Genomic DNA, 24,574 nt, shown 5'->3' on the forward strand with positions numbered 1-24,574 from the left:
GAAGGAATGCACTGTTACATTGCAGTAAATGCTGATCATCTATTTTCTATAATCATACAGATAAGCTGTCAGCTCCATATAATGCACTTTTAGATGAGCAATACAAATAACCTCTAAGCATTTGACATAATGTTCCCTTTAAAAAATATGTTTCTAATTTGGGAAGAATATGTTGAACATGTTGCACAGTCTACAAACCCACACATTAGGCCTTCTTAGCAGATGCGAATGCCAAATGTGTTCAGAAAATTGTACCAAACATTATCTAAAGTTACGTTTAATATGGGTGATTTAATTGCTTCCATACAGCAACTGTGATAATATTGTGTGTCATTCTTAGCCTGTATTAGAAGCTTTTTCAAAATAAGTTCGTTGTACAACCCCACGTTTCTGTCTTTGTTTTTCTTAAATATGAAAAATACATTCTTGGCGACATTTTCAATGTCTTTTGTGCACAGTCACAATTTATCCTGACCTTCAGAATTTTCCTTACACTTAAGTTCATTCAAACAGATTAATAAATGATTTTTATAACTACAAAATAAACTTCCAATAAATGTTCAACATGGTATGCCAACGCTCTTGTGCATTATTTGGTCGAAATGACTTTCGTCGTGACCCCCAATGTTCGTCGATAGACATCCCCAGAAGGATCTTGAGCTTGCTCGACGGTCTCTCCTGGACTGGAAGTCTGTAGAGTTGCTAGGTGAGGCAAAGTTGGTTGAATTCATCAACCCATCGACAATCCCCTCAGCAGTTGTGGCGCTGCTTACATTTTAAGCCATGCTGTAGAGGAGAATTTGGGAGTCCTCCATTTTGCCAGTCACTCTAAAGTGATTGTGTTCAAAGGTCTTAGCTGAGGTCTCCACACATGTGCTGCGCTGGAAAATCTCGCCTGTTGGAGTTTCCATAGTTGTGCGCTTTTGGAGTACAGAGGCATGAAAATACCTTAACCTAAGATATCACTGTGTTAAACCCTCGTTCACGTGGGCCTGGGGCTTTCAAGGGAAAGGCCAATGGACATGTATTTAGTCTCCCATCGAGGACATGTTCGTCTCTATGGCTGCCCCTTTATAGAAAAAAAAAACAAAAAAACTTTGGGGTTGCCAGGGTGCGCTCCTCACTTTGGGTGTGGATACTGGCCCAAGAATGTGGTTTTTTTAATCAATTTTGCTGCGGGCGGAGCTCCGCCTCGCAGGGGATTATTGGGTGCAACGTCCCTTCCACATGTGCCAAAGCCAGCAGGCATAGAGGTACTTATTATGAAGGTCCTTTGCGAAACTCAGTAACCATGTTCTGTTTATGAGGAAAAGCATGCTTCACAGCACTTGTTTCATTTGTATTTACATTTTGATTTTCATGTGCAGAATTTATAAGTTACTTTTTCTTTTCAAAGTAAAAGCGATGGCTCACCTCCCCGAGTATGCCTTGGACTGGTCTGCCTTGCCATCTTGAGGTCTCCGTAGTGTTCAGTTTGGGTGTAATAGTAAGGCGGCCCCTGCACATCAGAGTTAAAAGGCTTAGTTGGCACCGTCGGAGCCCAGTGATCCCGATTGCCATGGGATCTTCTTCAAACTAGCTCACTCACCATACACCCTCTTTAAAATCCCCATTTGGTGCAAGTTCAACTGACGCTCAACATCATGTGATTCTGGGCACATCACTTAATCTCCCCGTGCCTAACAAAAATGCATGTGTCCTTCTGTAACGAAACTGGTGTTTTGTAAAGCGCGCTGATACCCAATGTCTCGGGTCTAGTTCGCGCTATATAAAACTCTAAAAAAATAAAAATAAAATAAGATGCTTGTCCAAACTTCAAGCTCTTATTGCGCGGACTACTGAAGCAAGTCGAGTATTGCAAGGGCAGGCTGTGTTCTCCCATCGTTGGGTTTACTGGAGTAAGTTGCACCGATAGTCCCCATGCTGCACACTCTTACCACAGGACCTCTTGTGAATACTAAATCCGAAGACACTAGGGTGGGCGCCCTTCTCACTTTGCTCACTGGGGTATGGAACACCCGGCATCCACATATCATTGTGCCTGTGCTGAGGAATTGTAAAAAGGGACTGCACACTACTATTACTTTAGTTACCAGATGCTCAAGGTGCACACTCCTCTCACCTTATGCAAAGGTGTATTAAATCTAGGGTACCCCATACTGCTGACTCCTATTATTTTACCCTTTGGAGGTGGACACAGCAAGTTCCACCAGACTGCATGCTAATATCCCACAGTATGCTTGATTGCTTGGAAGGGTTCCCTGCGGCTGCACCTCATTGTTTCTGACCCTTAGTACTATAAGACATGGGCAGGGTCACTGGAGTTATGCCGCAGGAGAAGGGCAAATTATGCAGCAGGTTTGACGAAATTATGCAGCAAGAAAAGACAAATTATGCAGTGTAATGCGGCACAATTTTTGATGGTTTACTTCATTGTTTTATCATTTTTACACTTGTTAACACTGTCTGAGCATACGTTACACCTCCTTAGTAGCAGCTTAAAACACAAACATAGCAATAAGCAAAAGAAATGTGACAAGTCAAACTTTGCAAATGGCCATCCATTGTGTGGGACCATGTGTTTCTACGATTTTATTAACTTTTGAACCATTTGAGCTAGAAACCATTTTTTTCTTAAAATCTGTAATTATGTGGCAAATGCTGCAGATTCATAATTATGCAAACAAAGCCGCAGCCACACAATCGCATAACTCCAGTGGGCTGGGAAATGGGACACCAGTGGCTGCATGGTGTTATTCATGGATACTCCTTTGGAGTATGACACACAACGCCCCAATGCCGCACACACTCTCCCACCGTTCACCATATTCTGTGATAAACCAACTAATGCTGTAATTGGCTCTGCCCTCACCTTCCTCCACTAAGCTTCAGCTTTCTTTCTCAATGTCTGCTTCTTCCTATCCAGGGCGGCCAGCTTCCACATGCCAAAGGACCCGCGCGTTCCCTGCATCCTAATAGGTCCAGGCACTGGGATTGCCCCTTTCCGAAGCTTTTGGGAGCAACGACTCTTTGACATCCAGCACAAAGGTAGGCCTCATCATCTTCAGTCAAAGTCTCAATCGACCAAATGCTCACAACGTTATCATGAATAACAAGTAAAATACATGCACTATCAAGTGCTATTTGAAAGGAGCACCTCCCATCACTGTTTGTACCCATCAAATATAAACGTATAGCCAGAGAGTAATTCCAAGTATCAGAGCAAAACGATTTATTGCAGGTAGGTAGATGTTCACTGTGGAATACCAGTTGCACATGGTCCCACTAGCGACACCTCCTTTGCTGAGCCACAGCTCAGCTCACATATTTCATTGGCAAATGTATACGTAGGTATAAGTAGGTACCTCTTTTTCGTTAAATAAGCATCTAAACTTAGACAAGGAAATAACTGGGCGAAGGAAAGGTCGACAAGGACAAAGGTGGACAAAAGTTGACGGCAGGAAAGTTTAACGAGTAAATAACTCACCAAAGAATAAACAAACAGAAGCCTTCAATACAAATGCACGTTCTCTTACTACATAAACAACAAATGCACAAAAAATAATCTTAACAAGGGTTCATGGATTAGTGCAGTAAATACAGGCTATCAAGTCAAAAAGTGATATCATAAAAGACCTTGCAAAATAACTCCTTTCCTATCTTGAAGGGTATTACTGCTCCAAGGCAGATGCCACAGCACAGATACAGCGGTTTCTCTTAACTGGGATCACCGGAATACAGAGGTGAGTCCTTGCTCCTCAAATAAAAATGAAATCCAGGTACACGAGAGCTAGTTCCAGCCACCCCATTGCACAAAAACATTTGGACAGTCTCCGACCCCTTCCCCTTATGCTCAACCCCAGAAGACGTTTAATGACCCAGCAACATTGGGCCCTGTGAGCTAGAACAATGTAAAGCGTGTGGCCTGGACCTGGTTGACCTTCCCAGAAGCCAACTAGACTTGTTGCATCATGAAGAGGAACTCAGGGCAGTCTCTCCCATCCAAAAGGTGGACAAGGAAGTGAGTTTTGCTGAGCACATCTATCTGCTCTTGGTAACTTTTTGGCCCTCGGAAAGAGGTGGGTTTCAAACCATAAAGTTTTGGTGAGGATTAGAAACTTTTCTTGGAAGAAAGCCTAAGCTGTGCATCAAGTAAATCTTGCACACAAATTCTGCCAAACACCAAGCCTCAGTGACTAGCTAACTCCTCTAATGAAGTGAAGTGGCTGCGTGGCCCATGGAACGTGCTGTCCCCAATCCATAAACAGCATAGCCATCAGGTTTTACTCAGATACGTAGGGCCCGATTCTGAAGTCGTACAGGCTGGACTCTGTCCGACATCGGTTGGGAACTGGAACCGAATGACCTCCTGTCAGTTCCAGCCCCGCAAGTAAGATGGTCGCAATCCTATTCTTTACAATGGGAGAATGCATTCCGAACGGAATGTATGCTCTCATTGCAAAGAGCAGAGGTGTAGTGTATCCCTGCATCCGGTGGCAGGCACCTTGAGGTGCCTGCCACCGGATGCAGGGATGAACAGGGGGGCACCACAGGTGCCCCCAGGCTACCATTTGGAGGCCTTGCACCTATGGGGGCCCTGCTGGGAGGACCCAAAGTAGGATTCAGACAGCCTTTCTGCGTCGGAAAGGCCGGCACAGAAAGGCTGTGGGAATCTTCCATCGGAATCCCTCAACCAGAAAGAGCCACCCGAGGGATTGGTGGAGAATTTCCGAATGGCAGCAGGGCTCTGCGAGCCTATCACAAGCCATTCGGGAATCCGGTTCAGATTTTTTTCCGACCGACCCCTTCAAAATGGTTCAGTTGGAAAGGAATCCGAACAGCCGACCATCCGAAATCCGAACTCCTCCAACCATCGGTCAAGCCATTTGCGACCACAACGGAATTGGCCCCATAGTAGTGTGTGAGCTCTTCTCTACTGCTTTCTAAAGTTACCATTCCAGCCATGATCTGGATAGCCCACTCCCTCACTCCAGGCAAACCTCAAGCATACTGAACTTCTCACACCAAAGAGTACAGAATACAGACAGAACTGATCCTCAGGTAGGGGGACTGTCTCGGGTTCTAGCAAACTTTTCAAGCTGCTTAACGCCTGGTCAGTCATAACATCTCCTGTCTGCTTACTTCAGTATTATCTAGCAGAAGTTTAGAGCAATGTTACATTCACAGAGTGTCCTATATTTTAATGTGCAAAGTCACTACCACAATTAATTTAAGTTCCTTCCTCCATTTTTTTCTATTGGGAAGCATTGCAGGACCGGTGGTAAATTACTCCAGCTCAGAGCTGGACTAAATGCAGCACCACACATAGCCAACCACTGGTACTGCAACACTCCCCCACAGAAAATAATTGATGTAGCAACTTAAAATAAAATCCCATAGGAAAATAATGTTACACTTAAATTATTTAAATTAGTTAAACATAGAAACAAATGTCATTTTAATGCTAAAAAATCCAGAAATAAAACATTTATTAGTAATACTAAAATATTTTAACAACCTAAACAAGGTTTTACCAACCTTTTTAATGTGTAATAATAATTTTGTTCAATGATATTTACTTTTAATAATTATGAATGCATAACAAAAATGTAATTTTTTAACTTTAGGTGGGAATGTATTTTTTAATTTAAATTTCAAGTATAATTTAATATGTACTGAAAGTAACTAAAAAGGTCATTCAGAATTAACTTAATATTGCAGTTACCTTTTGATTTTCTACATTCTACATTTAAAATAAATATATAAATTAATGTGCATTGATATACAACACAAATATGTTTACTCATTTTTTTAGGGTAAATAAACTTTTTTACTTTACCATAGTGAGACCACACAGTCGGGGTGGGAATCTCACTATGGCAAAGTCCAGGGGAAAAGTCAAATGGTTTATTCAACTGTATAATAAAATTGTAAAAGTATTTTTATGTTAAATATTATTGTAAATTAACTTTACATATTTATTTTAAATGTAAAATAAAAGGGAACATGCAAAACACTTATCTTAGTTTTGAATTAAATCTTTAATTTAAATAGATTACATTATATAAAAAATATTTTCTGAAGTTTAAATTAAAAATATATATTGCCTCTTAAAGTAAAAACTAATTTGTTATGCATTAATATTAAAAAATTATATATAGATATATTTAAAAGCGGTTTCATTATAGTTTAATAACAATTCATGTTATATTTATACAGTCAAAAAGGTTGTCAAAATAGTTTAAAATTAAATAATGTTTTATTTTTTAAATGTTTTTACATAACCTTGTATTTATTTATATTTTATACTATTTCAAATGTTTTAATTTAACATGATTTCTTAGGGCATTTTATTGTAAGTCTCTGTCTCCATTACGATCTATGAATAATTGTTGCAGTATCAATGGTTGGCCATGTGTGGTGCTGGAGTTACTACTGTTTCTTTTTGGCATTAGTAAACTAAGCTTGTAAATTTGAGTGCACCCTTTTTTCCAGGGGGTGAAGACATGCAAGCATACACTTTTAATTTACTTTACCATGGGATTTTGTGACTAGTCAAGTCAGTAGTAAAGTTACTCAAAAGTGTAAATCACTCAAGTGTAAGTTACCTTAACTGTTTGCTGTAACCTAACAGTGGGGATAAAGTTAAATCAAATAGCCAGTGGAGCAGCAATGCATCTCACCTTATGAAACCTTCTGGAAACAGATGGAATCATGATAGTTACTCTCATATTTAAATGTTTCATCTGTGAATCAAACTACCTCAACCAGGTTTGAACAAAGTGTATATATTTGTTCATTGCCCTTGTTTTTATCTGGACACCTGGTGTGCCTTATTTTCTGATTGTGTGAGTGTAGACTAGGGCACCACCCATACATCTATGAAATTGTTTTTTTACCACAGGAAACACCACATCCACAGAAAAAAACATAGTCAAAGTGTGGTTCTCACTAGGTAGGCTAATGACCAAAAGGTGAACTATACTCCTTCCTGATAGAGATGAGCAGTTCCTTCCACTTGTTAGGTGCGAGAAAATAGAAGGCTCCTGGATACTCTCACGGGTGACAGGCAGCGCTCTGTAAATTGACTGATTGAAGGCATGGCCGCCAGCGCAGCTGCATTAGATCTGAGGACCAGCTTGCAGAGAAGCAAATGCCAAGCTTAAATTACATCTGGCACAGTATGAAATAATAGTCCCAGCAAAGTATACAAGACTTTTGCCATGCAGAGTCCTATATACCAAGCAGAGGAACTTGAACACCTCAAATATAGCTGGAAGAGACTAGGGTATCATTGTGCCTGCCACTAGACCACTGTTATTGTAATTTACAGCTGAGGAGGATGATGCTCTCTCACTTAACAACCACCTTTTCGTCTGCCTCCTCTGGGTAAAGAGGGTAAACCCACCATAAATGCATTTTCCTCAAGGCTAGCATGGCTGCTCCTTTGTTCTCTCACTGAGAACAGAAGGCAGAGCCTTGAGACGTGAGGGGTAGTGCTGGACAGAGGAAGGTGGTGTAGGGCATGCAGGAAAATAGGTAAGATCAGCATTGCCACCCTGCACGTAAGGGGCAGACGAAGGTGGGTAAAATCAGCATTTCCACATTGCGGATGACTCGGGTGCCCCAAAACAGCTGACCCAATGGGTCAGTTCATGGGCAGGGTGCTCAGAGGGATGAGAATACACAATATGAACTTGTATTTGGCAAAGAAGTCAATAGCATGAGGTTTTCTGTGTCAGGGTTTCAAATGACATCACAGACACCTCAAGTTTCGCTGATACGTATTCACCTACATTTTTACACGTTATTTTTGGGTATCGTACTTGACAATTAGAAGCAACGTGCTTTTCAAAATTTTGTTATTCACTGGTTCAAAGTCGCAGAAGTTCAATGTTCGTGTTTCACTTTTGTGACTTTTAAATCTTTCCAAATAAGGACCTAATGACTAGAGTATGGCGTATAAATACGAAAAATGCCCACGCCAAGCCTAAAGCAAACAGTTACCGCACATTAAAAGAAAATACCTATATTAGATAAAAGTCCCGAATAAAAACAAAAAAGAAAACCATGATCACATAAATACTAAGGCATTTCAAGCGAAACAAGTAATTAATTCAAAATTGCAAACACAAGAAAAATATACACAAATGACATCATAAGGCAGTCATCAATAAACCACTAAAGGATTGCAGTTCATAACAATAAAAGCACATCTTACTTCACTTACAAACTCTGTGATATGCCTTTACCGATTTTATCTTTAACAAGAAACACAAACATTGTTGATAACCATGTATGGGTCTAATAAATAACAAAACATTGTATTTACACAACTAAAAAATTCATATCTGGTGTGATTCATTGTTTCTGCTCTGATGCTCTTCCTGCCCTCAAGTACAATTATTGTTGTTGCATTTTATTGTTTTTTCTCTGTCTGGCTAATTGTTCTTTGTGTAAAGCTGTTATCTCCCTCCATAACTGTTAGGTTATTATCTCAATGGGTCTTCTCTTCTCCCACACAGGGATCAAACCATGCCCGATGATCCTCGTCTTTGGTTGCCGAGAGTCTAAAATTGATCACATTTACAAAGAGGAGGCCATTTTTGCCAAAAACAAAGGGGTGTTTAAAGAGCTGTACACGGCCTACTCCCGGGAACCAGACAAACCAAAGGTGAGTACTTGCTTTAAGTTGCTGCAGGAGTACAAACAGTAGTACAGTCAGCCAGTGTTGCCTCATTGGCAGTCACACTGAAGATCCTAGCTGCTCCACTTATGCGAGCTGTCACTTATGGTGCCTAAGGCATCACCTTGTACTACTTATTAACTGATTCACATAATGAGTGATGCAGTGGTTATTAGTAATGGTGGAGTGGCCTTTAAAGGTATAACAACCAACTATCAGTAAATGTGGGCTGTGGGTTATCCTTCATGAAATCAGGGATACTGGTTACACCTATAGGGTGTGTCGGGAGATCTATTATAAAAAAAGTAATATAACTGTGCAGTCCTGTGATTACAGTGCAAGTAATGGAGCACTCTGGTTTAATATTGAATTTGTCCATGACCAATATCTTTTCCATTGCACAGTTGGAAACTTATGATGGGTCTAAATAAATGTGACTTGTGAAAGATACGCTGCTATAAAGGAGTGGCCGATATATGAGCAGGCATCAAGCTGCTCTCCAGAATAACAAATATTAGTGGCTTCCTCTTTATTGATTAAATACAAGTTCAGAGGTAGAAAGAATGCCCCATTTGACCAACCCACCTCCAGCTCAGTATCTCATGCTTCTCTTGCCCAGCTGTCAGTCTCCCACCAGCGACCTTGACAGCATCCCATCCAGAGAATCAGATCTAAGACCTCAGTAGGAGAGTAGGAGAGTAGGAGAGGGAGACCTGAATGGGGCCAAGACATATCACATCTCACCCCTTTAGGAACAGAAATAACAACAAATCATTGCAACACATTCCCTTTCAGTAGATCAAAAGCAGCACGCAACACAACACATCAACACGAGATATGGGTTGAATGAGACCCCAATCTGCAGTGGTAACCCAGAGCCATGCAGGATGTCCCCCAACTGCTGATAGCTCTAGGAGACCACATCAGCGGAAGAGCATGTGCAAACCAAATGCCAATGGCGTAGCATAACTTGCCTTAGCTTATTCCAGCAGCGCGACTTGAGGTGGAACTAGAATCAGAGCGGGATGTCTCGAAAGACATAACCTGCCTTTTGTTAGTAGTGCAACAAGAAAGTGATGTCTTGCAGTATATAACCTGCCTTTTAATGTCAGTAGTGTTACTTGATACCAATGTTAGTAACTTAATCACAAGGGGATTGCCAGCAGAATATAATCTACATTATGATGTGTCAGCAGTGGAATTTGATGTAAGGTGTGGGGAACTAGAATCATAAAGGGATGCCTTGTAGTAAAGGCTTAGGGCTCTAATGCTAGCTATATATTAAACCTTAGCAATTACATGCTTGAGTTATTGTGTTTTTTTATCCGTCTTTGCTGATTGTCTGAACAGCACTGGAGATTGTGACCATCCTTGCTGCCTCTTTCACGAGCTCTTAAGAGCTAGGGTGCAAAGGATACAGTGATTCCCCATTGTGACCATTTAATGTATACACACATTTTGTTATTTCGAATTCGATTTTCGAACCAGTAAAATACTTTTGTGAAGCTGATAGAATCTCCTGCACAGCTTGAACAAGTATTTCTTTATTAGTGGCAACTTTGGGGATGCAGTTGCGTTTGGCATCAAAGATATCTCACAAAGGTTAGCACTCCAACTGTGAGTGAACTTCTCTAAAAGGCTCAGCGGGGAGTGCCCCTATAAAAAACACATGTTACCTCTCACAGTGTGATGGGATGAGAGGCGCTGTGACGCATGTCTCTGTCGGGACAAAAGAGCGCTTTGAGAATTAAGAGTCAACTACCAGGCTGTTGGACTGATGACCCGCGTTATGCGGTTATCCCTGATTGGTTAGCTAGAATGATGCCCCATCTTATCAGCTGTCTTTTCTGATTGGTTGGCTAAATATCCCGGGGGCTGACTCACAGTGAGATATGTTCTGCTTCAGTGCGGAAACAAATAGGATCTTGATTTTGCTGACTTTTGAACACTACATACGTGGATTGAGACACCTCAGGGATAACGCAGTCCGTCGGGTCCAGCAGGCTCACTGCTTGGGTGGCCGCAGGTGACTTGGCCTCAAGCTAGGCTCTGCTAACTACTGCTTTTTGTCTTTTCCCTTCTAGAAATATGTGCAGGACGTGCTACGGGAGCAGCTGTCCGAGGTGGTGTACAAGGCAGTGAAGGAGCAGGGCGGCCACATCTACGTCTGCGGAGATGTCACTATGGCCGGCGATGTCCTTAAGAGCATTCAGCACATCATGAAGCAGCGGGGGAACCTGTCGACTGAGGAGGCAGGAGCGTTCATCAGCAGAATGAGGGTAGTTATCAGATGCAAGCGTTGAGCTAACCGACCATGACTCAACCCAACCGGCAGGCAATACCATTGACGCATAGGGTTTCCTGTCGCAGGGGTGCATTCACTGCACGGGTTCACACACTGGGTTGTAAAGCTCTCCAAGGTGATAATGGCATCCTGGGAAGTGGGAGGGGGGGTAACCTTTTTTGATTAACAACATCTGTTCTCGGACAACCTTGTTTAGACCATGCCTAAATGCAGAGCGGGATTGCCTATTCCAGACATTGTATTGTCAGGTAATCAGCAATGTAAACAAGGCACTCATTCTGAATACAAATGAACATCTCATAGGCTGCACAATGAATTCTGTTTATAATAGAATTTTCAAAAATCAATTTACGAACAATACATATGACCAGAGAATTATGCACATGGATGTAGATATAGTGGCAGCAACAATTAGGAGCTGTTAGTCTGAACACACAGCCAATCCCACATTGGGAACATTCCAAGATCAAGCATGATGTGCCTAAACAGAGGAAAGACAAAAGGTATGACGACTGTGTCTGCAACACATCAACATCTGTCTCACTGAGGCCTTCCTATTGTGTGGACCATGTAGAATGAATGAGACTGGGGGTCTAAACCCTGAAAACTTCTAAGGTTTTTAATCTAGTGGTAGGACAGCTGTGCCAGTGCCAGTGGTGCTTAATGTTGTAAGTACCATTAATGAAGAAAAGCATAGCCTCTCTCAAAACTTAACAAGATGATTCTGCTTCTATAACATAATACAAGATAAAGGAATCAGAGTTATCATCTTTGTTTTACTGGAGGGCAAAAGTAGACAGATAATTTCACCTCCTGTAATTCAGTGCAGGACTGTGAAAATCAAAATAATCATAGTAATTTTCTTATGAAGTCCATTACAAGCCAAAGTAGTTTGAATAATCAATTTCTGTAATGTAGTGCAATGGAAAGAATACAAAACTATCTTCTGTGAACTAAAGCAGGTTAGAATATTCAGAGCAAACTCCTTTATTTTAAGTCAAGGTAACGGAGAGAGGGCACACTAATGTTATGCAAAATATATATATCATAGTTATATTCAAAAAGGATTCCCTTCCTCAACCAACTGACGGTGACGAAGAAGGCGCGAACTCCGCTTGTACTTGGCGTAAGTATTTTTATTTGCTCACATACAAAGTCATTACGCGTTTCAACCGGTAAGACCGGCCTTGCTCACATGTAGATAGATGGATAGATGGATGGATGGATGGATGGATGGATGGATGGATGGATAGATGGATGGATAGATGGATAGAAATAGATATATATAGATGTTCCATATGATTTAGTAAAGGGTATTCTTAGGTATAAGAGGGTAAAGTGATTTATTATTGTTTTATTTCTAAAAACTCAATTTACCAAACAATCTTGTGGTGAAAATTATTGGTGTCTCTTCTGAGCATCACTCGGGCTATTTGAATGCCTAAAATTAGCCTCAGCCACTGTATAGGGTCAACTTACCACTATTTCCCCTTCTAAGGATTTACCATCTGCTTACAGTTGTTTGAGTGGTTATTTGGTTTAGGACTAATGTCATTGTACAAGTTTATAGATCCACCTTTAATATTTGAACCTAAAGGTGCCCTGAGGCTTCTATGGGGGTTTGCAATACTTTGCAAAACCCCTAAATAAATAGACGAATCCCTATATGCAGTCTAATGCAGATTAAGGTAATAACAACCATAAGTGTCTCTAATGTAATGTCACTAAAATAATTTGACTAATCTTTCTAACCTAAACAAGAGTAAAGTGAACAGTCATCTCTTTCTATCAAATACTAAATTAGAGGGATCTCTTGTAATCTAATACTGGATCAAGTAATTTGATCTAATCTTACAGCAATCAGACTAATCATGTTCTGTAATGAATTTCAGGGTAAAATATCAGAATGGCCTAAAGGTACTTAGGGGCATATTACCAAGCAATAGTGATAATTATCGCTATTGCTTGGTTAGAGACAAAAATTTACCGCTGAGCTACGGCGATTTTTATCGCAGATAAACCTTGGTATTACCAAGGTTTATCGCAAATGCGATAAAAAACGGCCACAATGCATGAATATCGCTGAAAAGTCATCGATATTCATGCATTACCGAGCTAATGCTCTTAGCCATGTTATCCACCTCCCATTGGAAAACATGGCTAAGAACTGCTCAGGGCAGGTGTTAGCTTTTGGAGATATTCGCGCTTAGGGTAGGGTTGAGCAGGGAGGGGAGTCAGATCGTTGTTTGCCGGAAAATGGAAATTTGTTAGTTTTTTTCCCCTGAAATGTCTAGGAGTGTCAAACAGTCCTAGGGTTACAGGAAGACTATTACAATGCATAGGGTATTATGCAGAGGAGGCCTGCTCCTCCGTGCAATATTTGAGTATTTTGAATTTAGCATTGTATGATAAAATTGTGGTTTGCGACACTGAGTCCTCTTCGATGCAAGATCTGTTTTCAAAGTAATGTGTTCTCGTGGATGGCTTTGTAGACTCTGCAGCATGGGTTGAACAAGATGCATTTAAGGAGCTGACGCTGTGGAGGTGTTTTAGGGTAGCTGGGATGTTTTTCCGATTCCTCTGTATGGTGATCAGATGATCAGCAGCAGGTGGGATGACTTTCAGTGATGCAAGTGTGCAGTCTGGTCAGCATCGAGTTGCCGAGGAGGAAAAGAACTTGGCCTGTAAATGGTATGGCATTCTGTGGGGAACAAAATTATCCTGAATATGAGGCTCTTATGAAGCTAGGCACTTTCATCGGTTTCTATTATGTGGTGCTTAGCTCTTTGTCAGTGTAGAAACCAGGAAGTGTGTCACAGTAGGAGAAGGAAGGTGAGGAGCTGATCGGATTAATTCTGCTAATCCATGCCTAGATCTGGGGTTGGTTTGTGCCACCATGGAGCAGGTAGATTCTGCCTCTATCAGGTGTATTGAATGTCATGACCATCTATATTCATAAAGCAACCTGGCAGGTTCTAGAATGATGAATATTGTGAGCCGATAAAGTCGTGAGATACAGTTGAGCACTCTTAAAATATTGGTGAATGGTTTTAGGTTGATGAGTGAGGAATACACACACTACACATAGACATGAATTAGCAAGGAGCAAACATTCAACAAGAGAAATTGATGTGTGGAGATCTTGGAGTGGTCATAATCTAGTAGTCTTGGAAAAGTTAAGTGAACCCAATTCAGGACAGCTTCAGGAACGCACACGTGGGATGAGAAGGTCTCAGTTTGAGCAAGGTGGCTGAGGATACGCTGCAGACAGGACAAGGACATTGATGAGCTAGGGTGGTGTTACCAATATTTCTGGGAGCATAGTCCGACACCAGGAAGGTTCTCACTGGTTGGTACAGCCAAGCCAGAAATCAGCGCGAGGGAGTTAAACGTTTTATCCTATATACACGACTTGCAGAGATAGGGAAATAATGTTCCTGGGTTCTGTGCCAGATCCTGAAGCTTTTGGTCAAGATATTTGGAAAAAGTTGCCAATTCTTTTTTAAAGAGTTTCGTGGCGGAACCACCTCTTATCTTCTGAACCCCTTCTGATGAGCCTTCTTATACTGCCTTGCTACACTTGATCAATTGTGAATTCTGGGGATATAATTAAAACATGGTCCATGGCTTCCTTTATTTCCCTGGGCAGCCCCAGCATTCAAGACCCTTTTGCTGATTCACAAGTGCATCAATTGAAGTTATGTTATGTTATATTGATTTGTATAGAGTTCTAATCACCAAAGAGGGTATCCAGGTGCTTGGGCCGGTGTGTAGGTTTGTGCCCTCCAAGGTGCTTATACGAAGAGCCAGGTCTTCGGATTGTTGTGGAACTCAAGAAGTGAGGAGGAGGCTCTGATCTGTTGAGGGAGGTTGTTCCATGTCTCAGGTGCAATGTAGGAGAATGAGCAAACTCCAGTTTTGCTTTGCAGATGCAGGGAATGTGTGAGAGTGAGGCAGAGTGAAGGTGTATGGGGGGTTGTATGGTGGGTTGGTAAAAGTGTATGGGGCTGTTCAGGTATTCTGGTCCTGATTTGTACAGGACTTGGTATGTGTGCATAAGAAGTTCGAATTGGCTGCGCTTGTGAATGGGGAGCCATTGAAGTTTCCTGAGGTACGGTGTAATGTGAGTCCGCCAAGGGAGGTTGAGTATGTGAATTGCAGATGTGTTCTGGATGGTCTGGAGTCTGTGTAGGAGTTGTTTGGAGACTCTGGGTAGAAGGTGTTGCTGTAGTCCAGCCTGCTGGTGATGTGTGATTGGTGTTCTGAGGCAACCATTTGAAAAATGTTCACAGCATGTGTGGGATGTGGAAGCCGGAGGTGCACACTGCGTTGATTTGAGCCATCATGTTGAGCTTGTCATCTAGGATGATCTCTAGATTTCTTGCGTGACCTGTGGGCGTGGGTGTTGATATTTGGTCCTAGCTGAAAGTGCCATCCATACCTCATCAACTGAGCATAGGTTTACACCACTAGACTCTTTCTGCGCTCATCCAACAAGAATTTACTAAAGCTCTCCATAACAAAGGGGCCGCCTGCACCGCAGCTAACATCCAACTCACCTCAGAGAAAAACTTTACTTCTCTCCTCCTCTCTGTACATTCACCTCTTCTACTCCTATGACTTTTTGGTGATTTAGTAGAGAGAGGCTTGTTCTACTTACATAATCATTACTTACTTCAAGATCTCTAATCTTACAGAAGAAATGCTGGGTTAGCAGCAGCTGACTATTAAATGAGCCGGAATCTCTGTTTCCCTTAACAATGTGCATACTTCCATCACTGCTCACTACTGTGCCCCTCTGGAGCCCGCAGCCCGCAAGGAAACAGGAGCTTCATGTCCTAATGGAGGCTCGGCTGCCACTTCTGACAGCACTTTACATCCTCAAAGGGACATTGAGTTTTAGATCATGGAGAGGCCATGTTGATCTCAAGGACCTTGGCTGGGAAGCCGAACCCCGTGCTATCTCGAAGCTTGGCTCTTCCGACAGGAACAATAATAAAGTGTGTCAAGATTATTCATGAGAACTATTTTCATGCGTTCTACAGCACTCTGCTGCCACCAATTGGACGTGCAAAAGTACTGCATGTCCTTCGATTAATAAATGTTTTGCTTATCCATCCAGCTCTGTTGATAGGCGTTGTCGATCAACTCAGTACAATTTAACAGCCTCACATACAGTATAGGGTAGCAAAAGTTATTTGCACAAAGCATCACCTACTCACCAACAACGACATGAAAGAGAGCGAGTTAATGTATTGTGATTTGGTCCCATATCTCTGTGTATATGGCCCATTATTATTATTATTATGTTTTAGTTTTATATAGCGCAAACTCGACCGAAGGTATCGGAGCACTTTAGGTGAGCACTAGTTGTTTTACATACGGACACATTCATTTTGTTAGGCACGGGAAGACACAGGGCCAGATGTAGGTAAATACCATTTACCGATTCTAAAATACCGAATTTCACCGATTCGGTATTTTAGAATCGGTAATTGGTATGTAGGTATTAATTCGGTAATTTTTACCCAATCTGTAAAATTTCATTTACCGAATCGGTATTCCCCATTCATTCCTATGGGCCTGCAGGCCCATAGTAATGAATGGGGAATACCGATTCGGTCAATACTGAATCGCTAATGGGGGAATACCTACAAGGGTATCCTGAATAGGATGGACTGCCTAGTGTATAACTATGCCGATGACACCCAGATAATCATCCGGTTGGATGATGGTCCGGGAGCCGTCACTAGGCTACAGGACATATTGAAAATCACAGTAAATTGGATGTCCGAGAACTCTTTGAAAGTTAATCCAGACAAGACAGAAGTGTTGCCCATTTCCATCTCGGGCAACCCTTGGAGCGAGAAATTCTGGCCTAAAGAACTGGGCGCACCACCAAAACCGGCAGTTGCGGTTAAAAGCTTAGGCTTACACGTGGACAATAAATTGTCCATGGAAAAACAAATCACCACTGTAGTAGGCACTTGCATAGGCCTTTTAAGACAACTAAGGAAGATCTCGGCCCTTCTCTCATTTTCCACTCTGAGACATGTGGTTTCAGCCACAATTTTGGCAAGGCTGGACTACGGGAACTCCCTGTACTTAGGATTGCCACAGCGGCTGCTGGACAAACTACAGGGAGTGATGAATGATGCTGCCAGGCTGATTTTTAAAAAACCCAGGACCGCTCATGCCTCTCCCCTGATGCAGGAGCTGCACTGGCTCCCAATTCGCCAGAGAATTGTCTTCAAGGGGCTGTGCATCGCTCACAAGGCTCGGTATGGCAAAGCACCAAATTATCTGAAATCACGACTATCCCCCTACACACCGGGTAGGACCCTGCGCTCATCGGACGCCACTCTCCTGTCCCAATCCCGCTTCAAATTGACCACGGTGGGGGGTCGTGCGTTTTCCAACACGCTCCCAGTTTTTTGGAACAAACTGGACCCAGAACTCAGGAAGGAAAGTAACCTACTCTCCTTCAGGAAAAAATTAAAAACTGTACTATTTAGACAAGCATGGGGCAGATCTTAGGCGTGCAACTGGTTTCAAGTGAATGTAACATCCTATCACGTAAATCTGGACACACAGCGCTTAGAGACCCCTGTGGTTATAACGCGCCATATAAATTAAATAAATAAATAAAAATAAAAGGGTGGCAGGGTGGCACATTGACAACCTGTTGCTCCCCTGAATCGTGCATAGGTGCACATGTGGCACACCTACATGCCCTAAGGGCATGTATGTCTGCCACATGGCATTGTTAAAAAGCACAACATTGCTTTTTTCCTTACAGGTGAAAAGCACTCACTTGAGTGCTTCCTACATTTCAGATACGGTAATTTACCGAATCGGTATTTAAGAATTCGGTAATTTACCGAATTCTTAAATACCGATTCGGTAAATTACCGAATCTGAAATGTAGCCACCTACATCCCAAATGCCTAATACCGTCTGTAACGGCCGAAATTCAGTAATTTCGGCCGTTACCGACCGGTATTAGGGTTCCTACATGAGTGATAAGTGATTTGCCCAGAATCACAGGATGTTGAGTACCCTGCCGAGACTAGAACCGGATCCCCAGCTTCCAGGTCATCCGTTCTGCCAATTAGGCCACATCCTCTCCACTCTCTCTTGTCCCTTTGTAATTAGTTATTCATTGTATCCTTACCCCGATCTATATCTTCTGCTGTTTAGGCACAGAGGACCACAATATTATTGAGCTGTTAAGTCGAGCATGTTGTTGCAGTAAGATGCTAACTAGAATTACTACTTGCGAGAGCAAACTATGTTAATTCTTAGGGTATATGTATGTATGTACATACATATATGTGTGTTTATACCCACAGAGAAAATAAATTAGAGTTCGTATATGGACATAGATTATGCCTATTTAGTGGGCCATGTGTCACCTGTAGGTGATTCTTTCTTTGAGAGTATCATAAGGTCACTCCAGTTGTCCTCTATTTGTCCAAAGGAACCTCGTGTACACGTTCCCCATATTGCTCTACTCACTAAATAGATTTAGTAAAAACAAAAAAACAAAAAAACTCACACGTCTGAACCCAGATGGTGGATTGCGTCAATGACAGAGCAATTATGAACCGGTCATCGGGCAGTTTTTCAAAGAAATTTGCGCTATTTGTCTTGTGCAGCATGCCTTTTTCCATTGATGCCGCTGCATTTTATGTACTGATCGGTAAATTTACACTTGTTCGTCACTATGTATGGGAGCACGAACCTTCTCCGTCAGTTTTGCGATGCACGTAATTTCCTGCTGAGAATATTTTATTTATCTTTAAAATCACCTCTGTGTTACTGTATAATCTCAGAGCAAGTTCTAAGTATGGGGAGAGGTCTATACAGTTTGGGGCTGGGAAGTATAAAAACATATGTGCAGACCCAACAATAGGCCAACATCATTCTTTCTCCCCCTAGAACACGGGTACTCATAATACGGCCCGCGGGCCGGTGGCGGCCCGGCGGCGGCCCGGCAAGCCTTCCGTGGCGGCCCGCGGACCATGAGACATAGTACCCGTGTTTACAAAGACTGTCTGCAAACACTCTGCTGCTCTGTGGGGTCCGGGCAATTTATTCCGGCGAAGCCAGAGTGGAGCTGCAGGGGCGCCAAGAGGGTGTAAAATACAGCAATGCCCCATTCACATGCAAATAGTCTTTTTGAAGACCTGTGAAATGCTCGGGTGGGGCTGTGTGTCTGTGCACGCTGGGGAAGCAGGCTGGGGAAGTGTCTCAGCCCGGGTGACACAGGCAGGGTGAGGTGACAGAGGGAGGTAGAGGGACAGAGACATAGGGGGGGAGGGAAATGAAGACAGAGAAATGGAGACAGACAGAGGGAGAAGGGAGACAGACAGAGGGAGGAGGGTGATAGAGGGATGAGGGTGACAGAGGGATGAGGGCGATGGAGTGCGGGAGGCACAGTGAGGGAAGGGGAGTGAGGGAAGGGGAATGAGGGAAGGGGAGTGAGGGAAGGGGAGTGAGGGAAGGGGAGTGAGGGAAGGGGAATGAGGGAAGGGGAGTGAGGGAGGGGAATGAGGGAGGGAGTGAGGGAAGGGGGAGTGAGGGAAGGGGAATGAGGGAGGGAGTGAGGGAAGGGGAGTGAGGGAGGGGAGTGAGGGAAGGGAGTGAGGGAAGGGAGTGAGGGAAGGGGAATGAGGGAAGGAAATGAGGGAAGGGAATGAGGGAAGGGAATGAGGGAAGGGAGTGCGGGAAGGGGAGTGAGGGAAGGGAGTGAGGGTGTGAGGGAGGGGGTGAGGGAAGGGGAGTGAGGGAAGAGAGTGAGGAACGGGAGTGAGGGACGGGAGTGAGGGACGGGAGTGAGGGAAGGGAGTGAGGGAAGTGAGGGAGGGAGCGATAGAAGGGGAGTGAGGGAAGAGAGTGAGGGAAGGGGAGGGAGTGAGGGAGGGGTGATGGAGGGGGTGAGGGAAGGGGAGGGAGTGAGTGAAGGGGAGTGAGGGAAGGGAGTGAGGGAAGGGAAGGGGAGTGAGGGAAGGGGAATGAGGGGAGTGAGGGATGGGAGTGAGGGAAGGGAGTGAGGGAAGGGAGTGAGGGAAGGGAATGAGGGAAGGGAGTGAGGGAGGGAGTGAGGGTAGGGAGTGAGGCGAGGGAGTGAGGCGAGGGAGTGGGGGAGGGAGGGAGGGAAGGGAAGGGGAGTGAGGGAGTGAGGGAAGGGGAGTGAGGGAGGGAGGAAAGGGGAGTGGGGGGTGAGAGAATGGTATTGAGGGAGTGAGGGAAGGGGAGTGAGGGAAGGGGAGTGAGGGAGTGAGGGAAGGGAGTGAGGGAAGGGAGTGAGGGTAGGGAGTGAGGGTAGGGAGTGAGGTGAGGGAGTGAGGCGAGGGAGTGGGGGAGGGAGGGAGGGAGGGAGAGAAGGGGAGTGAGGGAAGGGGAGTGAGGGATGGAGGGAAGGGGAGTGGGGGGTGAGAGAAGGGTATTGAGGGAGTGAGGGAAGGGGAGTGAGGGAGAGAGGGGAGTGAGGGAGGGAGTGAGGGACGGGAGTGAGGGAAGGGGAGTGAGGGAGGGAGGGGAGGGGAGGGAGGGAAGGGGTGAGGGAAGGGGGATGAGGGAAGGGGAGTGAAGGAATGAGGGAAGGGGAGTGAGGGGAGGGGAGAGAACGGAGTGAGGGAGGGAAGGGGAGTGAGGGAGTGAGGGAAGGGGAGTGAGGGAAGGGAGTGAGGGAGGGAAGGGAGTGAGGGAGGGGAGGGAGGGAGTGAGGGAAGGGGGGAGTGAGGGAAGGGTAATGAGGGAGGGAGTCGACTTATGTAAAGTTTTCGTTTGCTGCTGCATTCGGGGGTGTTCACAAGAAGTATACAAAAATGTCACCTCTTTATCTGCCTGAAACTGTACTCAGCAGGTCAAAGGGAACAAGTTCGCTTTTGGGAAGTTTCAGGTGAGTCTTCAACACGTGTGGATCAATTTAATACCTTAGATTCGTTTGAATAAAAACATGTTTTAACATGCACATTATGCAGCAAATGGTGGCTAGTGTGGCAAGTAGGCAGGTTCATACTTATGCAGACAAAGCCGCAGCTATGGACTTTCGTCCCGTCAGTGACCCTGCACTTGGCTTCCAAAATAACGGAAGGGGCAGCTATTTCAACTGTCATACCACCTCTGTTGCATTTACATTCATCAGCCCGCCACCCATCCACCCCATCGACCCCATACTGGCCCATGTTTTCCGGTTAAGACAATCATAAGTGCTGCACGAGATATTAAAGTTCCCAGTCCGTTATTTGGTGGCAGAAGAACGTGTTAATAGCCCCCTGCTTTTCTTTCACACTTTGAAAATTCACAGGTTTCTGGCGAGGCAAATACACATGGTGAGGGCTTTCTGACCATTGTCACTGACCGCCCCAGAGCCAGTAATGATACTAGCACATGGATTTGCCATCAGTGCAACAGACTGCCCCTGCTTTCTACTTTCTTGTCGCCTCCCTGCATGCGCTCCTGTGCTCCCAGCTAGAGTTTGAAATGAGAAGAAACAGCTCATGTAATTACTATATTTATTTAACATATGGCACATAACCACAAATCACGTCAATGCTTAATCTTTCTCTTGCCCATTAAGTCTCGCACGGTTCTGTATGCGCAGAAGCTCGCACTCAACCCATGGCCATGCCTGCCGCTTGGATTTAATTACAGGATGCACCCATCCCAAAACATTTTGTGTAATTGTCATTTTACTGCATATACATTCAAGCATCAACCAATCGAGTGTTACATTTCGCCGGGTAAACGACGAGTCATACAGTGAGTTTTGGGACGTTAACCATAGCCTGTTTCATAAAAAGAACTATACATCTTCACAAGTAGCCTCTTTGCTAGACAGTTAATAGCTTTGTTTAATGGGGCTGCTCAGTTAAAGGATGAGCCGCATTTCACTCGCCGTAGTCACTGGGTGGAGGCCGTTCATGTTGGAGGACTTCAGTTTAAAGTTTTGTAACTTCTCAACGTGCAATGTGTATTAGTGTTGAGCGCACATGCATAACAGCAGCCATAAGATGCTTACACTTTAGGAGTTGTGTCGTTGGTGACTGAAAGGATAGACAGGGAAAATCCCTGGTACGCTGAGGACTTGGGCACTGCTTTTAGGGGTGAATGGCGGGGGAGGGTGAGGGGGGGGGGGGGGGGTCAGCAGCTATCCTGCCTGGCAAATACACCTGAGAGCACACACAATCAATCAATCAACAAATTTGTATAGCGCGCTACTCACCCGCTAGGGTCTCAAGGCGCTGGGAGGAGGGGGAGTCGCTACTGTTCGAACAGCCAGGTCTTGAGTTGTTTCCTGAAGGAGAGATGGTCCTGGGTCAGCCGTAGGTGGGTGGGGAGGGAGTTCCATGTCTTGGCCACCAGGTAGGAGAAGGATCTTCCTCCGGCGGTGCTTTTGCAAATTCGTGGGACGGTGGCGAGGGCGAGGCTGGCGGATCGGAGCTGGCGGGTGTGTGTGTAGAATGTGAGGCGGCTGTTGAGGTATTTGGGGCCCATGTCGTGGAGAGCCTTGTGTGCGTGGGTGAGGAGTCTGAACGTGATCCTCTTGCTGACGGGGAGCCAGTGCAGGTCTTTCAGATGGGCAGAGATGTGGCTGTGACGGGGGATGTCCAGGATGAGTCGTGCAGAAGCGTTCTGTATGCGCTGGAGTCTTTTCTGGAGTTTGGCTGTGGTTCCAGCACACACAGTTTGCATTTCGACTTGTAACCATTTTTACCACGACCCTGGTCCCCAAAATCCTCCTGGAGACAGTGGCACACAGGGTGTTGGTCTTTCTAGGGTTAAAGTATAGAAGACATGTCAAGGCATCTTGATATTTTAAAAAGCTCTTTGTTATTCCGGTCCTACGCACCCACCTGTAAAAGGCTTCTTTAGAAGGTACGTGAGTGAGACAGAGATGCAAGACCCGGAATGGAGAATTCAATGAGAATCACAACATCCAGTAATCTGCAAAGTTTTGATATGCTGACAGATGCTGCTACCCTACTGACATCCTCCACCTTCATGGAGGTAGTGTGGATGCCTTTGAAACTTGAGCACATGAGCAAACAACTCAAACATGGGTCTAAAACCTCACAAATGGACTTCCCTGTCAGCCATGGAGAACAGTCATCCTGCAAGTGTCATTTTAAATTATGCTTCCCACTTGCAACAGGTTGTCACTGCTCAGCTCTACAACTAGGCAGGACCTCCTTGATGGTAACTCCAAAGACTTCCACTGCGCAGGAGGAAATGTAATAAGTAAGCTCTAATCCTAATTGCCTAATCCTGTATTGTATTGAGAATATAATGATATACCTGGAGTTAGGGCAAAGCTGCAGATATCGGACTAAAGATTCAGATCCAGCTAAAAGTGAAAACAGGCATCATGAGGTCTGCGATAATGCCTTCCATTATAGTTTAGGATACTTATCTCACTACACGCGTTCATGGCCATGTCTATAGCCACACACATGTGAATCTCTTGTGATTTTATATCCCCATTGCCAGAAAGATAAAACAGAGATATGTGATCGAAAGAGAGTAACCCCTTGCACACCAAGGGACAGGGTTCTACCAAACTAAAAAACTATAATTCCCTAAAGAACTTTACGTGTGACCGCTCAGCCCTCCACAGGGCTTGGTCGCCCCACTCACTGCTGCCGCTCCTGCCTGCCTTTGCCGCCTCCTGCCTGCAGATTCCTTCGCTCGCTGCTCGCTGCTCCTGGGAATTTCCCGCTGCTCCTGGGAATTTCCCGCTGCCCGCTGCTTCTTGGCATTTCCCGTCACTGCCTCCCTGCGGCCCCGCCCCCCTGTGATTCCATTCACCGCCCCGCTCCCGCCACCCAGCTGCTCCTCCCTCCCGGCTCCTTACTTTTGTCGCCCCCTGAGCGACCGCGCAGCGGACGCGCGCAGCGGGAGCGCCGAAGGTGCGCCAAAGGTAAGCCCGTCTGCGCCCGTCCGCGCCTGGCCCACGCCCAGCGCCAGGACCCCTGGCCCTCCCCGCCGAGGCAAGACGACCCGACTGACCTACGACGCCGCCACTCTCAACGCACTCAATACCGGCCGGACCCACGCCTGTTGCCGAGCCACCCCGAGACGCACCCACGGACCCTTCACCTGCTGCACCTGCAAGTTCACCTGCCTCCGAACCTGCCCCGCACCCGCCAAGACAAACACCAGCAGCAACCACCTCAAGTGCATCCTGATCAACACCCGCTCCGTCCACAGACACGCTGTGGAACTCTGGAACCTCCTCGATGCTACATCACCGTACGTCGCCTTCCTCACGGAAACCTGGATGAACGCCTCCTCTGCACCCGACATCGCCATCGCCATCCCGGACGGGTACAAGATCATCAGGAGGGACCGCATCAACCAGACCGGAGGTGGCATCGCCATCGTCCACAGGAACACCATCTGCATCACGACCGACGCCAACGACTCCTTCGCCGCAGCCGAACATCTCCACTTCCAGATTCACACCGACCCTAAGACGACCCTCAGAGGCACCCTCGTCTACAGACCCCCGGGACCACGCACACAATTCAGCGAAGACATCACAGACTTCATCAGCCCGCACGCCCTCCCCTCCA

At 44.9% G+C, this 24,574-nt stretch overlaps 1 protein-coding gene across 2 annotated transcripts in view; it reads left to right on the plus strand.

Annotated features, from left to right (window-relative positions):
* NOS1 (nitric oxide synthase 1) overlaps positions 1–24,574 on the plus strand; it is a 1,595,398-nt gene that overhangs the window by 1,552,483 nt on the left and 18,341 nt on the right. For both annotated transcript variants that reach the window (XM_078667121.1, XM_078667122.1), the window contains 3 exons: positions 2,927–3,048; positions 8,526–8,674; positions 10,771–10,965. In XM_078667121.1, the coding sequence (XP_078523247.1) occupies positions 2,927–3,048; positions 8,526–8,674; positions 10,771–10,965 (466 nt within the window). The remainder of the gene's footprint in view (positions 1–2,926; positions 3,049–8,525; positions 8,675–10,770; positions 10,966–24,574) is intronic.

Source organism: Lissotriton helveticus, chromosome 11 (genome assembly GCF_964261635.1).
Source record: "Lissotriton helveticus chromosome 11, aLisHel1.1, whole genome shotgun sequence".
In the NCBI taxonomy this organism is placed as follows: domain Eukaryota; kingdom Metazoa; phylum Chordata; class Amphibia; order Caudata; family Salamandridae; genus Lissotriton; species Lissotriton helveticus.